Source organism: Catharus ustulatus, chromosome 1, assembly GCF_009819885.2.
Source record: "Catharus ustulatus isolate bCatUst1 chromosome 1, bCatUst1.pri.v2, whole genome shotgun sequence".
Taxonomy (NCBI): domain Eukaryota; kingdom Metazoa; phylum Chordata; class Aves; order Passeriformes; family Turdidae; genus Catharus; species Catharus ustulatus.
The window spans coordinates 74,154,921-74,167,285 of record NC_046221.1 but is presented as its reverse complement, the minus strand read 5'-3'; the positions used below and the strand labels follow the sequence as shown (position 1 = coordinate 74,167,285).

At 39.5% G+C, this 12,365-nt stretch overlaps 1 protein-coding gene across 1 annotated transcript in view; it reads right to left on the bottom strand.

The window, feature by feature from the left end:
• The window catches only part of PIGN (phosphatidylinositol glycan anchor biosynthesis class N), a 102,025-nt gene that overhangs the window by 18,662 nt on the left and 70,998 nt on the right, over positions 1-12,365 (bottom strand). Inside the window, exons 19-22 of the mRNA XM_033065539.1 lie at positions 11,694-11,805; positions 7,521-7,629; positions 3,428-3,530; positions 1,029-1,131 (exon numbers count right to left, since the gene is read on the bottom strand). Of these exons, the coding sequence (XP_032921430.1) occupies positions 1,029-1,131; positions 3,428-3,530; positions 7,521-7,629; positions 11,694-11,805 (427 nt within the window). The remainder of the gene's footprint in view (positions 1-1,028; positions 1,132-3,427; positions 3,531-7,520; positions 7,630-11,693; positions 11,806-12,365) is intronic.

Genomic DNA, 12,365 nt, shown 5'->3' with positions numbered 1-12,365 from the left:
TTTTATTTGTTTTTTAGCCTTGAATTGGTAAAGCCTGCTCTCTCAAGTTTTGAAACTGTCTTCCTTGTAGGAGCACCACAAAACCACAGTATGTGTCAGGTTTGCTCTGATCACTGTCTTGGCTCAGGTTCCAACATCCAGGACTTTCCCCTAATTATTAAGAGCTGCAAAAGGAAGGAAAGATGTGTACCAACACTTCTCTTCAAGGGACTCTGGCCACTCCCATGCATGTGTAGCCAGGAGGGATCATCTGGGAGAAGCCAGGGAGGGCTGTGGTGCACACCCTCCAGGCTCCAAGGACTCAAATCACTGTTACTGGCACTTTGGATGTGACTAAAACAGCAGCACATCCCCAGCTTGTTCAACCCCAGGCCTAACCCAAGAGCTAAATTGCAGTGTAAGCAGCATGGCCTTTGCAAATTGTTGACAATAAATTACATTTTAAGGTGGAGGAGGTTGTGTTGATTACAAAATTCCCTCTCCTCCTCCAGGCAAACCTGAGAAGGTGCAATTTCTAAGTTGGCCTACAGTTCTTGTCAGTCTAAACAGAAATAAGTCTCCATTCTTGAACAAAGAGAGGACAAAGTTAAATTAAGACATCTAATATTTCATATGGGTGTTTCCAGAAATCAAATAATTTCTTTTCAGCCTCTCACTCATGAGTCTGTGATCAGACCAAAAAAAGTACAGTGATATTGTACTTACTCTGAAGAGTTACTGTATCCTAGGCTGGATCATCACTACTCTTGACAGAGACAGCTCTGTAGCCTACAGACCATACCACCGTGTCTTACTAAGTCAGACTGTCTTCCTGCATTCCTAGAAATGGCTCTGATGCACAATATCTTCAATAACATGAATTACAAATCTTACAAGGTCATATTCCTAGTTCATGAAACAGCTAATACTGTCTTTCCCAAACCAAAAAGAAATGCAAACATTGCTCTCTGAAAACCACTCAGAATATTTCTGACACTCAAAAAAAAAAACCCGTGAATTAAATTGATAGATCTATCAAGAGCTGTTACCTTTGGTTTGAGTGAAAGACCATAGTGCTGTAGCGCTTCTTGTTCCATATTTATCCACACAAACGTCAAACCAAACAATGCCAGTGGAAAAAGAGCTTCATACCTGGAAAGTAACATAATAATCATAAGTAAGTCCAGTCACTGACAACTAATTAACATCAAATGCTGACATATTTATTTTCTTTTTTCTTCACACAAAGGATATACCAAGACCTAGTGGCATTCTCCCCATTCTTTGCCCATTTTCAAATAACCACAGTTGGTTGAAATTTAAAGCCATAAAGTAGTTAAATGGCAAAAGTAGAAAAAACAGAGTTTGCTTCAGCTGTGTCATGTTTTTTTGCACAATGTCTGCAACAATGTTGGATGAGTGCCTTTTTAAATTTTAACAAAACTGGAATAAAGTTGAAAGAAACAAGAAAAAATCTCATATTTGACATTAATTTTTGCAAAATAGAATATTTTTGAATGAGAACAACTTGGAACTGAGGGGTTACAGTTCAACTTAAACAGCAGCTAGAGATTGTGCCTCTTTAGGTCGTAATCACACAAACTTATTATGGTGATCTCAGTTTGGTTCTAAGGAAAGAGATATCTACAGCATAAAATGAACATTACATTTCACTGAAAGTAAATGTTCTTTTCTTCACTGTATTCCAATCCTTCACAATAGCAGCATCAAGTCACACTCCAACCATGGTCACTAAGCTGTTCTAGCTACACCCCCAATCTCTGAGGAGTACTTCTGGCTCCTACAGCACTCAAATTCCAAAGTAAGAGTGTATTTATGTGAGAGATTAATACCTCCAGATAACATAAGGGTGTAGATTGAAATGGGCTAACATTTAGTTTCTCCAGTTGCACTTCATGGTACCTCCCACGTTTTCTTCTTTCAGGATAAAATTATAATACTGATACTGACAACATGGTAAATGTTTCCCTTTTTTTTTTTTTTTTTTCTTCCTTTGACAAACACCTGTTTGTCAAAAAACAAGGAAATCATTGCAGTCAAACTTGGTATTGTTTCTGTTGGGCTACAAAGCAGTTTCAAACTAGAACCAAAAATTTTTCATAGACATTTCCACTTTAATCATCAGAAAACAGGCAGCTAAACATGAAGACAACACAGTTATGCTGTCAGTAATAGAAGTCCTTATTATGGTATATGCTTGCCTTCGGAGTCCATGACAAGTGCTTGTATGCAACCATGCTCTTGAGCTGGCTTCAGTATTTCCACTTAACTACCCCAGAGAGGTGCTGCAATTACCCAGGCAATGTGCTGGGTTATCAGTACATGGTAGAAGAGCACACTGAGGAGAGAAACACTGGATACTTTTGTCACCTGTGCCTCAGGTTTTGTTTTCTTCTTTAAGAATAGTTCAAAATTTTTTTCATCTATTTGGACATTGTATGAAGACAGCAGAGAGTTGTCAGCATTTACACGTTCTGCTGCAGGGCCAAAATACAAAGAGGGAGATTGCCAGCCTCAGAGAGAACAACATTCATGCTTTATCCAGTAGCCAGCACAGGCTAAGAAGGCTGAGTGTAAGAATGTGTCAGTAGTAACATTAGGATCAAAATCTAAATAGAGAAGTGGGAGAAAGGGGAGGCAGAAGACTGGGTGGAAAAAAAGGAGATGCTTCAACTAAAATGAGAGTATCCACAGGAGGCAGCTATTGCAAAATGTCTGCTGCAAGATGTTTTAATCCACTTAATTTTCCAGTGTAATTAAATCCAGAGGATAAGTGGGAGGGGAGGCGGAAAGAACAGTTCCTATACTCCCCATTAATTATGCTCTTAAGAGCTACCAAGTCTGAGAAAAAAGAAAGGGTTGGTTGACAGTGTTTTCCTCATTTAAAATACCAGAGGAATTGACTTTCATCCAAAAAGAAGCAAGGTCTAGTCTTTATGGGAAACAACACCCCTTTGAAAAAAAAACCAAAACAAAACTACTTCCACAAAAATCTCTCAGAACACAATTTCCCCTCATTTTAGGACAACCTGTTTCCTGGTACAGATCATTTAAGCCATAACTAGACACCAGTGCTGAGCAGCTGGGAGAGACACTATTTCCTTTTGTTTAAGAGCAGAAAAGCACATGTCAAAACAAAAAAAAGGCATAAACTAAAACAGACTTTCTTATTTTGGTGCAAGATTGTTTCAACACACACCCTTCCAGTCACTGCCTTGTCTAGTTGAAAGGAATGTCAACAAACTGTTTATAATACAAGGAAGAAAATGAAAAATGCCCTGAAATTTTGTTTAGTAAACCAACAAGGAGATACATGCTGGAAGCATGTTACACCTTTAACAGAAACATGCATAAGATGAAGCAGTTTCACATATAGTCCTGGATTTTCATGTGTAAAACCAACTAAAATAGAGTAAGAATGAAGTACCCTGTGCTGAGGAGTAGGTAGGTGGACATCACAGAGAGCAATATGCTGAACAGTCTCTCAAAGAGAAACGTGGGGCTCAGTAGCAGCAACACTGGGGAAGAAACTGCAATAAGAAGAGATCCATCAGCCACAACTTGCAAAACATTTCATCCTCAGTAACAAAGACAACTTTCCTCAAATCTTGAAATTTTACGTACAGAAATACAATACAGATCATATGACCCTCTAGTTTCAGAAGTTCCTTTTGCTAAAGAAAACGCAATGTTTGGAATGCTTCACATTCATCAAAAGCAATTTCAGTCCTGTAACATTTTATTTCCCTGTCTTTCTATACCACAGCCTTTATAATTTCTCAAGAACTGATGTTAATAAGTCTTAAAGATGATGCAGAAGCATTACCCTAAACCCAGCCAAACTTGACTGTTTCACTGCTCCACTGGATTAGAACCATAGAAAGGCTTGGGTTGGAAGGGACCCTTAAGATCACCTAGTTCCAACCCTCCTGCCATGAGGGGGGACACTTTCCACGAGGACTAGGTTGCCCAGAGCCCCATCCAACCTGGCCTTCAATCCTTTGCAATTAGATTAGGAACTGGGCTACTGCAAAAGTACATGAAGAGGAAGACAAACAGGAAAGATGGCCAATGCTTCAAGAAGAGAAAGGGAAAAGGACAAGCATGCTACAACTTAATCTTTAAACCTGATTTTTTTAAAAATATGAAAGTTGCATGTTTATAAAAAAGTATGCTGACAACATTCATGTGATTCTTCATTGCAGTATAGTAACTTCAAATTACTGAATCATTCAAAGGTTGCATCAACAGCAAGTCAAAATTAATCACTCTAAGGAACACAAAACTATAAGATATGGAAAGTACAGTAATTTCACGACTATAAGGTGCACCCTTTTGACTAAAATTTTCCCTCAAACCCGGAAGTGCGCCGTATAGTCCGGTGTGCCTTATCTGATGTACAAAGTTGCGAAATTTGCCAAACCGCAAGTGTGAGCTGTGAGCCGTGGGGGGAGCCGGAAGTGCCATGGCAGCTGGGTGGAAGCAGGCCCAGGGGCCCATGGCACCGCCCCTGCCAGGTGGAGGCGGGCCTGGGGGCTCATGGCTGCCAGGTGAAGGCGGGCCAGGGGGCCCGCGGCACCCCCCTTCCTGGATCCAGGCAGTCCCGGGGGCCCATGGCTGCCGGGTGAAGGCGGGCCTGGGGGCCCGCAGCACCACCCCTGCCGGGTACAGGCGGGCCCGGGGGCCCATGGTTGCCGGGTTGAGGCGGGGCCTCGGCCAGCAACCGCGTGGGGGGAGCTGGGGGTGGAGCCTCGCAGCAAAATAAAAGTGCACCCTATAGTCCGGTGCGCCTTATCTGATCTACAAAGTTGCGAATTTTGCCGACTCCCAGGGGGTGCGCCTTATAGTCCGGTGTGCCTTATGGTCATGAAATTACTGTAACTTGCTTGTGATTATCATCATTGTATACAATCGTATTTATAGTAAACATATCAATGAAAGAGAGGTGAGGTTCCTAAGTCCTGTGGGTCAGTATGTTTTATTTCTTGGCTTTCAGCTTTGGTCATTGCTACAATTACAGGATAAATGACTTCAAGACACTCCAAAAAGGCCCAATTCAAGGAGGAAAATCCAGGGACCTCACTGAAAGTCAGAACAGTTGGAAATAAATTCAGCATGGCAACTGGCCTCTGTGAATGACACTGAACAGATCAGATGTGTATCACTGAGTGCAATCATAGATGAGAACAGATGACTGGCTAGTAGGTGATAATTAGTCTCTCTTCTATCTCTGTGTTCTATCAGATACTAATCATGAAAAGACCTGAAGGTTTCTAGGTGACCTCCACAAACCTCTACACAGTTATAACACCAAATTCCTCACAATTTGCCAAGCTGCTGTGATAAATTTCCACTGATGAAAATTTTAAGACATAATACAAATTAATTTAGAAATATCTGCTAATATTAAGATGCTTCTGAAGAACATTGGAAGCAGTTGAATTAACATTAGATCTCCTGGTTTTGCCTCTATGCTTGCAGTTAAGTACACTCTATGAACCATACAGTGTTACAGCTAAAGCCACTTGGACACAGGCCCGCAGGAACCCAGCCATCACTAATCATTTGCCTAGTTCCTCAAATATCAGTCTCTTGCTCAAAAAAAGAAAAAAAAAAAAAGTAGGTCAAAGTTTAAATTTAAACAGGCTTCATATTAATCAGGATAAATAGCTGAGAAGAGGGGCAAAAATTCCCTAGAAAACTTCAGAAGTATTATTGTTATTCTGACACAAATCTAAATCAGTATTATCATGAACAAAGACTGATAACTGTGTTTCCAGTTTTATAAATACACAGAGATGAAAAATCAGAGTTCAGCAATAGTGCCATTCTTCCACAACTAAGCAAAAAGTCAAAAAGGAGTACCTGTAATCCCACTAACCTTGGAAAAGCTACAGTAGAGTTTGGTACCTTAATTTTTATGGTATCCCATTTGTGGTACACACTGGCAACAAGGCGGGTGCTAGTTGTGGTTATGGTAATGACAAGGCATTTCTCTCCAAGAGTACTGAGGACATGCTGGATGCCTTAGTGTTTTACCTGCTTATTTCTGTGTTTAATTATGGAAAGCAATTTCAGCAAGTACACAAAGCTCCTATCTTGTATATCATATTCACTTAGAATGGTTACTTCCAGTCTGAAGGACTTTGCTAAAATATTCAATACTACTGTGGCTGCAAGTAGACATTTTGAGTACCTACAGTTTACTTCACCATTAGCTTTATTTTTATCATCACCCACAACAAAGAGAATTTCTAATATACTTTTTCCTCATAACTCTAAACTTCTTTGACTGCCTGAATCATCTCTCAGATGAAAAATGTTTCTCTTTCATCCTTACACAGGAGAGAAATATAACCTCTACACTCAATTCCTGCTCCAGTAAGGCAAGCAGGACTTCATCGATTTCATTGACTTTACAACTGCAAGAAATTCATCCACACAGAGATCCCCATTTAGCTTAGCAGGCTACAGAGAGTTAGGGGAGCATGATGGAAAGGAAAATGCTCCGAAGAAAAATACATTACTAAGAAAGCATTGCTCACACACACTGATCACAATCACAGAACTTAATCTTGAATTCATTTGTTCAAACAGAAGTAGGATTGCTAAAACTGACAAGACCTGCTTAAGTTAAAACAATGTCACCAGTACAGGAATGGACAAGGCAACCCACAAGTAGGTAACACGGGCCACAGTTCTTTCACTAAGCTATTTTTAAATTCCTGATCTCAACTTGTAGCAGAAAGCTGCTATCCAACTTTATATGGGATATGTTTAGCTCTGAAACAAATCCCACATTTCAGATCACTCAGGAATAAACAATGCTTAACGTTTTCTAATGGAGCCCTACAGAAATTATTTTAGAGCTGAAATATGAAAGGTATTGCTTCACTGCATTCCAGAACTGCAGTAGCAATTCCATTTGCTCTGTTGAATCACACTAAGATTTTTGAGTGATGAAAAACTCATAGGCTTGCAAGTTGCTTTTTTCTTTAATAATTAGACACTAATAGATATCAAACATACTCTATCATTATTATTTCACAGTTATTTTGCAAGGCAGCTCTCAAAATCACTTCCACACCCCAAGGGTCACTGCCACCTGCAGCAGCTTCAAGTTCACATTGAACTACAGGAACAACCTTTGGTCATCTCCCTATGCTCAATGGATTTATGGCAGAACATCTCAGATCACCCATATCCAGCTCCAAGTGAAACAAAAAGGGAATGTATGCCATTGTATCCCCAAAAGTGGTCTTCAAAGTATTCAGAACACTCAAAATAAAAGGTATCGCTATTTGTAAATCAAAGGTATTATACATTTTATCACAAACTTACAAAGGAATAATATTTTAGAAGACTAACATTTCTCAAAAAAAAAAAAGCAAACATGCAAAAGAACTATCAGCACTCAGATAAAGGAAAATAAGATGCTAATGAAAATTGACATAATTCCCCACCCAACCCAGACTCCACAAACTGCCAGCATAAAAGTTTGAAAGGAAATACTTTCTTACCTAGTGTCATCCAGCTAATAATTTGATTCATTATAGGTAATCCCTGTTTCATCTCAAGACTGTTATGGGTACTGCCCACGACATATGTCGAAAGCGCAACACTGAACATCTAGAAAGAAGAAAATGGGCAATGAAACACAAAATTAATGTATGGATCTCCGCCATCTTATCCTAAATATGCAAATATGCTTTAGAGTTGCATAAATACCTCATTTGAATCACCATAAGAACAGGGAGTCAAAGATAGTGTCAAGATTTATAACTTCTTATAACTTAACATTACCAGCTTTTTAAAACTTCCATCTAGATTATTTTTTATTAGCATTCTTATTATTTTATTTATGCTATTTTAATAGTATACACACCTGGACCACTGATTTGACATGATATGTTCTTTGTCAAGAGTAACTATTTAAACACTCCTGCAAAAACCAGAAAACACACGCCCCCAGTCCTTCAAGGGGCACTTGTCCTCAAAGAGGAGCTACAAAGGACAAGCAGAGCCTTTGGCTTTGCTGCAGAATCAGGAACAGGGAGAAGGGGAAGGCTCCTGTAAGAGAAGCAGCAGCAGAACAATTTGGAGGTGGCTTTAAAGAGATGGAAAGAAGTTGGTGGGTTTTGGCTCCCCAACTGAAATGACTGAGGCACCTCAAGCAGAACCCTCTGCCTTGCAGAAACAGAGAAGCTGGAGAGGCTTTTTCTTTGACTAATTCAAGAGACACTATTCAGTCATCAAGTATATGCAAAACACCTTTTGAAAATTACCCCATGAGTCAGTTATTTTTGAAAGGTGACAATTACCCAAGAAAAGACTTGAGCCAAATTTTCAATTACTGCTATTTATTCACAACTCTGCAGTTCCACTAAAAGGCAAATCAAGCATGCACAGTACTTTGAAAACGTGCTTTAAAACTGCATTACAAAATGTAATTGCAGTTGTGGCTTTTTAGTGCACAGCAACTACACTGTTCACACCCATCACTTTGTACCTTATGAATAGCTGCTATTTCCCTGCTAAACTGCAGTGATACCTACTGGGATCAGCCCAGAGGACACATTTAGCATCAGCATTCTTTTTTGACAAGTTTCACAGGTGCTTAATATCTGCTGCTTCTATCTAATTTCAGGCCACAGCAACATGTACATTGTATTTCTCTGTGACATCAACAAACAAGGTCAAAACATTAGGTATCCAAAAGCTCAGGGAATTAAGCATCAGAGATCTAGAAGGTCCTCGTTAGACACTTTTGCTGTATTCAGCCCCTTTGATACATCTTATCAAGTTCTTTTCAGTGTCATGAGCTCTGGCAATTCCTCTGATATTCCCTTGACACCAACGAAGTAATTTTGCACTGACTTTATGTCACCCTCCATAATATATCCTGTGCCTTGGAAGACTTGTGATAGCCTGAGAACATAAGTAAGCAAAATGTACTGCTGCTAAATCTATGCCAGTGACCAGGGAAGGGCTCAGCATGTGCTTTTTGAGAATCTGTTTACATTTTAAGTAACATTCAAACTGCTCTTGTTTTCCACCAACACCTCCAGGACTGTGGAACCAAGCAGAAGAAACCTGGAGATTCAAACAGAGGTGTGCAGCTACAAATCTGTCTCCCTTCATCCTTCACAACCCTCTCTGATGTTCAGAGAAAATTCTTGAACATCTTACAAGCAGGTCTCAGATACACATACCTGTAGGTCACAGCAACAAAGAAGGAACCAAGGGTGACACCTGCAGTCCCAACACTGTCAGCAGCTCTGGCTGGGAGCTCTCCTAAGCATTAAACGCCATAAGGACCCATAGGGAGAATGCCAGGAGAACCAGCATCACCAGCTGGGCACAAGGCTGGTTGAAAACACCCTTTCTGCCCCCTGTTGCCACCAGAATGACATGGATCCTACTGTTCACTTGTATTTTAAAACCACATGTATATGTTGCACTTAGGAACATGGTTTAGTTGTGATCTTGGCAGTGTTAGGTTAATGGCTGGACTTGATCTTCCAGGTCTTTTCCAATCAAAATTATTCTGTAATTCTATTTTAGAGGAGGAAACTAATAAACTGACCATCTTGGACACAAATGAAGTCCAAGCATCCTGGGAATAATAACTTGGTCCAACATAATCAGCCAATGAAAACAGCATATTTTCAGTAATGAGGCAGAAACCAGACATTACCTATGAAACGGATGGCAAAGATAAACTAGTGCTCTCTCCAGCAAAAATTAAGTTATACAGCAAGCACTACAGCAGTCTAGCTGATGCATTATGAATGACTTCTGTTTTCATCATTACTGAAGCCTTAATTACCTCTCAGAGATCTCAGAATCAAAAAATTGTTTAGGTTAGCTTAGGCTTAACTCATCAGTAACCCCAAACATTAAGCAACAGTGTTATCAGAGGAAAGCACAGCCTTTGATGACTGCCTCCAAACACCACTTAAGGGGACCTGCAAAACCTACTTTTAAGAAGTCCCTTGTCAGATGCAGAGTAGGAACCTGATTGAGTGTGCTTATCTATTTGAATGTCAGTGGCCTGATGACCATTTGTCACTGCAAAAGATATTTACCCCTCGCTAGGGGATTCATCTCACCTTTAAAACTGTCTGGGAGTTGTAAATCAAAACTCATGATTTCAAAATGAGCATTTTTGAAGAATACCCATTCCTGTTCCCACTGAAAAGTCCAACTCAAAGGACAATATAAAAGTAGAATTAGGGAATTCCATTGCTAAGAAATACCAGTATTCTGACAAGTATTTTCCTTTTGTATAATTTCAAAGCAACTAAATGTAACCTAACCTCAAAACAAGATATTTATTTAGAAACACATAATGCCTCTGTAATGTCCTTGTATCCCTCTACATTGGAACAATCTCATCTCCCAATCCTTTCCTTCCCCATAATGTGAATGGTGGATCCCACATTTTCCATTCCAAATTAAGGTACTGAAACAAAAACCTAATAGAGACTAGTAATTAGATGTCACTATTGTAAAATATCTTCTGATTAAGAGACAATTTGAGGAACTTTATGATCTTTTTAGAAGTTGGGAGGAAAATGAAGATGTTACTTCTGGAATAAGCAGGCAGAACATTTTCATCTAATTATCTCTCTGTGAGTGAATTTCCTGATTCTCTGTGTTTGCTCAAGAATAATCTGGCATTACTTTTACAATGGACCAACTCCTTTATCGTCATGAGATGCTGCAGCAGTTGTGTGGTGAGCTGAGGCTGGTAAGCTGCCTACTGGGCTGCTCCCTCACTTCCCTGCCCAGTGTAAGCTTTTTTCAGGCATTCCAGCAAGAAATCCATTGCCAAGTGTATACTGGAAATTTAAGTTCTAAATGCTTAGGACAGGAACTGACATCTCTTTTCCACGTGTAGGCTGAAAATATTAAGAGACATCACCACCACAGGCATTCATGCTCAGGTAAAGCCATTTTAAGTATTCATTACTTTTTCCCTTCCTCTTCTCAATTAATTTGAGCTCCATACCTAAATCACTGATATAATGAGTGCATTGCTTTGCTCAGCAAGAAATTCCAGCACACACTAAATAATAACAGATAAAGCTGGTCCTGAAATAAAACTATTATCTTGTAATAGGCTGAGGGGAAAAAAAAGGACAGGAGACATACAAGGTATCATTAGAATCCTAAAGCTCTCTAGAACTTAATTAGCTCCAAGCATGAAAAAAACCCTATTTCATGAAGCTATAATTCACCTGAAAGAAGACTTAACCAACAGAAACCCAGCTCAGTATCAGTCTCACATTGTTCTTCTGCAGCCAGAAACTGGGACTAGTTCTGCCCCATGAACCAGTAAGCTTGCCCTTAGTGTGCACATGCAACTATTACAAAGACCATTGGAAGTAATATAGACAGACTAAAAGACAGGATAAATGCTCAAACTCTCCAAGCAGAGCATCAAAATCTATATGCACATCTATATATCAATCAATATAATTATGCACAAGATGGATTTTTGGGAACACAGCATGATGACGTTTAAATATGTGCACATGGTCCTCTTGAAATATCCAAGCAGAAAACTCTTAAGAAAAATCTTTTCTTTCTTGAAAATTGTGGCCTTGGTAGAAACATATTCTTAGAAAGTAAAAATTTGCGCACAAAAACCCTCTAACATTCAGAAACACTGAAAAGGAACAACTGACCTGATAAAAATACACTTTCAGATCTTCATTATCTCTGTACTTATTTTCACTTTTACGAAGAGATACCAACGAGAAGAAAGATATCAAGAGGGTCAGCAAACCAGCTGCTATTCTGTAAAAACAAATAAAAGAACAATAAAATCCCAGAAAACATAGTCACAAATTTATTTTGCTACTGTACACAAGTACTGTGTACTTGTTGCACTTGACATCCCATACCAGAGTCAACCCCAGGAGTACATTGGCTTTTCTGATCCATCCTGGATATTCAGTGTCTCCAGGTTCCTCCTGGATCATCTAACCCTGCGTTCACCCTTCATGTTTCCTTTTTATGACTGAGCTGAGCCAGGAGCTCCCTGCTTCTACCATACAAGTTTTATTAATGTACTGAAAAGCCCTGACTTGACAGATAGTACCACTGCCCAAGAACAGAAACACCTATTTCTCACTGGCTTTCTTATTTCTCCTTCTTGTATCTTCTCCCTCAGCATCAAGTTATCTGCAACACCCTTAAGTGTCACATATACACGTATTTTTAATTGCTGCTTCAAACCTTTCCAGTTCCAAAACTCCCTCGAAAAGTTTCAGACAAACACAGTGTTTCAAAGGTATAATGTTTCATCAGAAGAATAAATAGAAAGATGTACAGCCTGGGCACGGTGAAAATAAAGA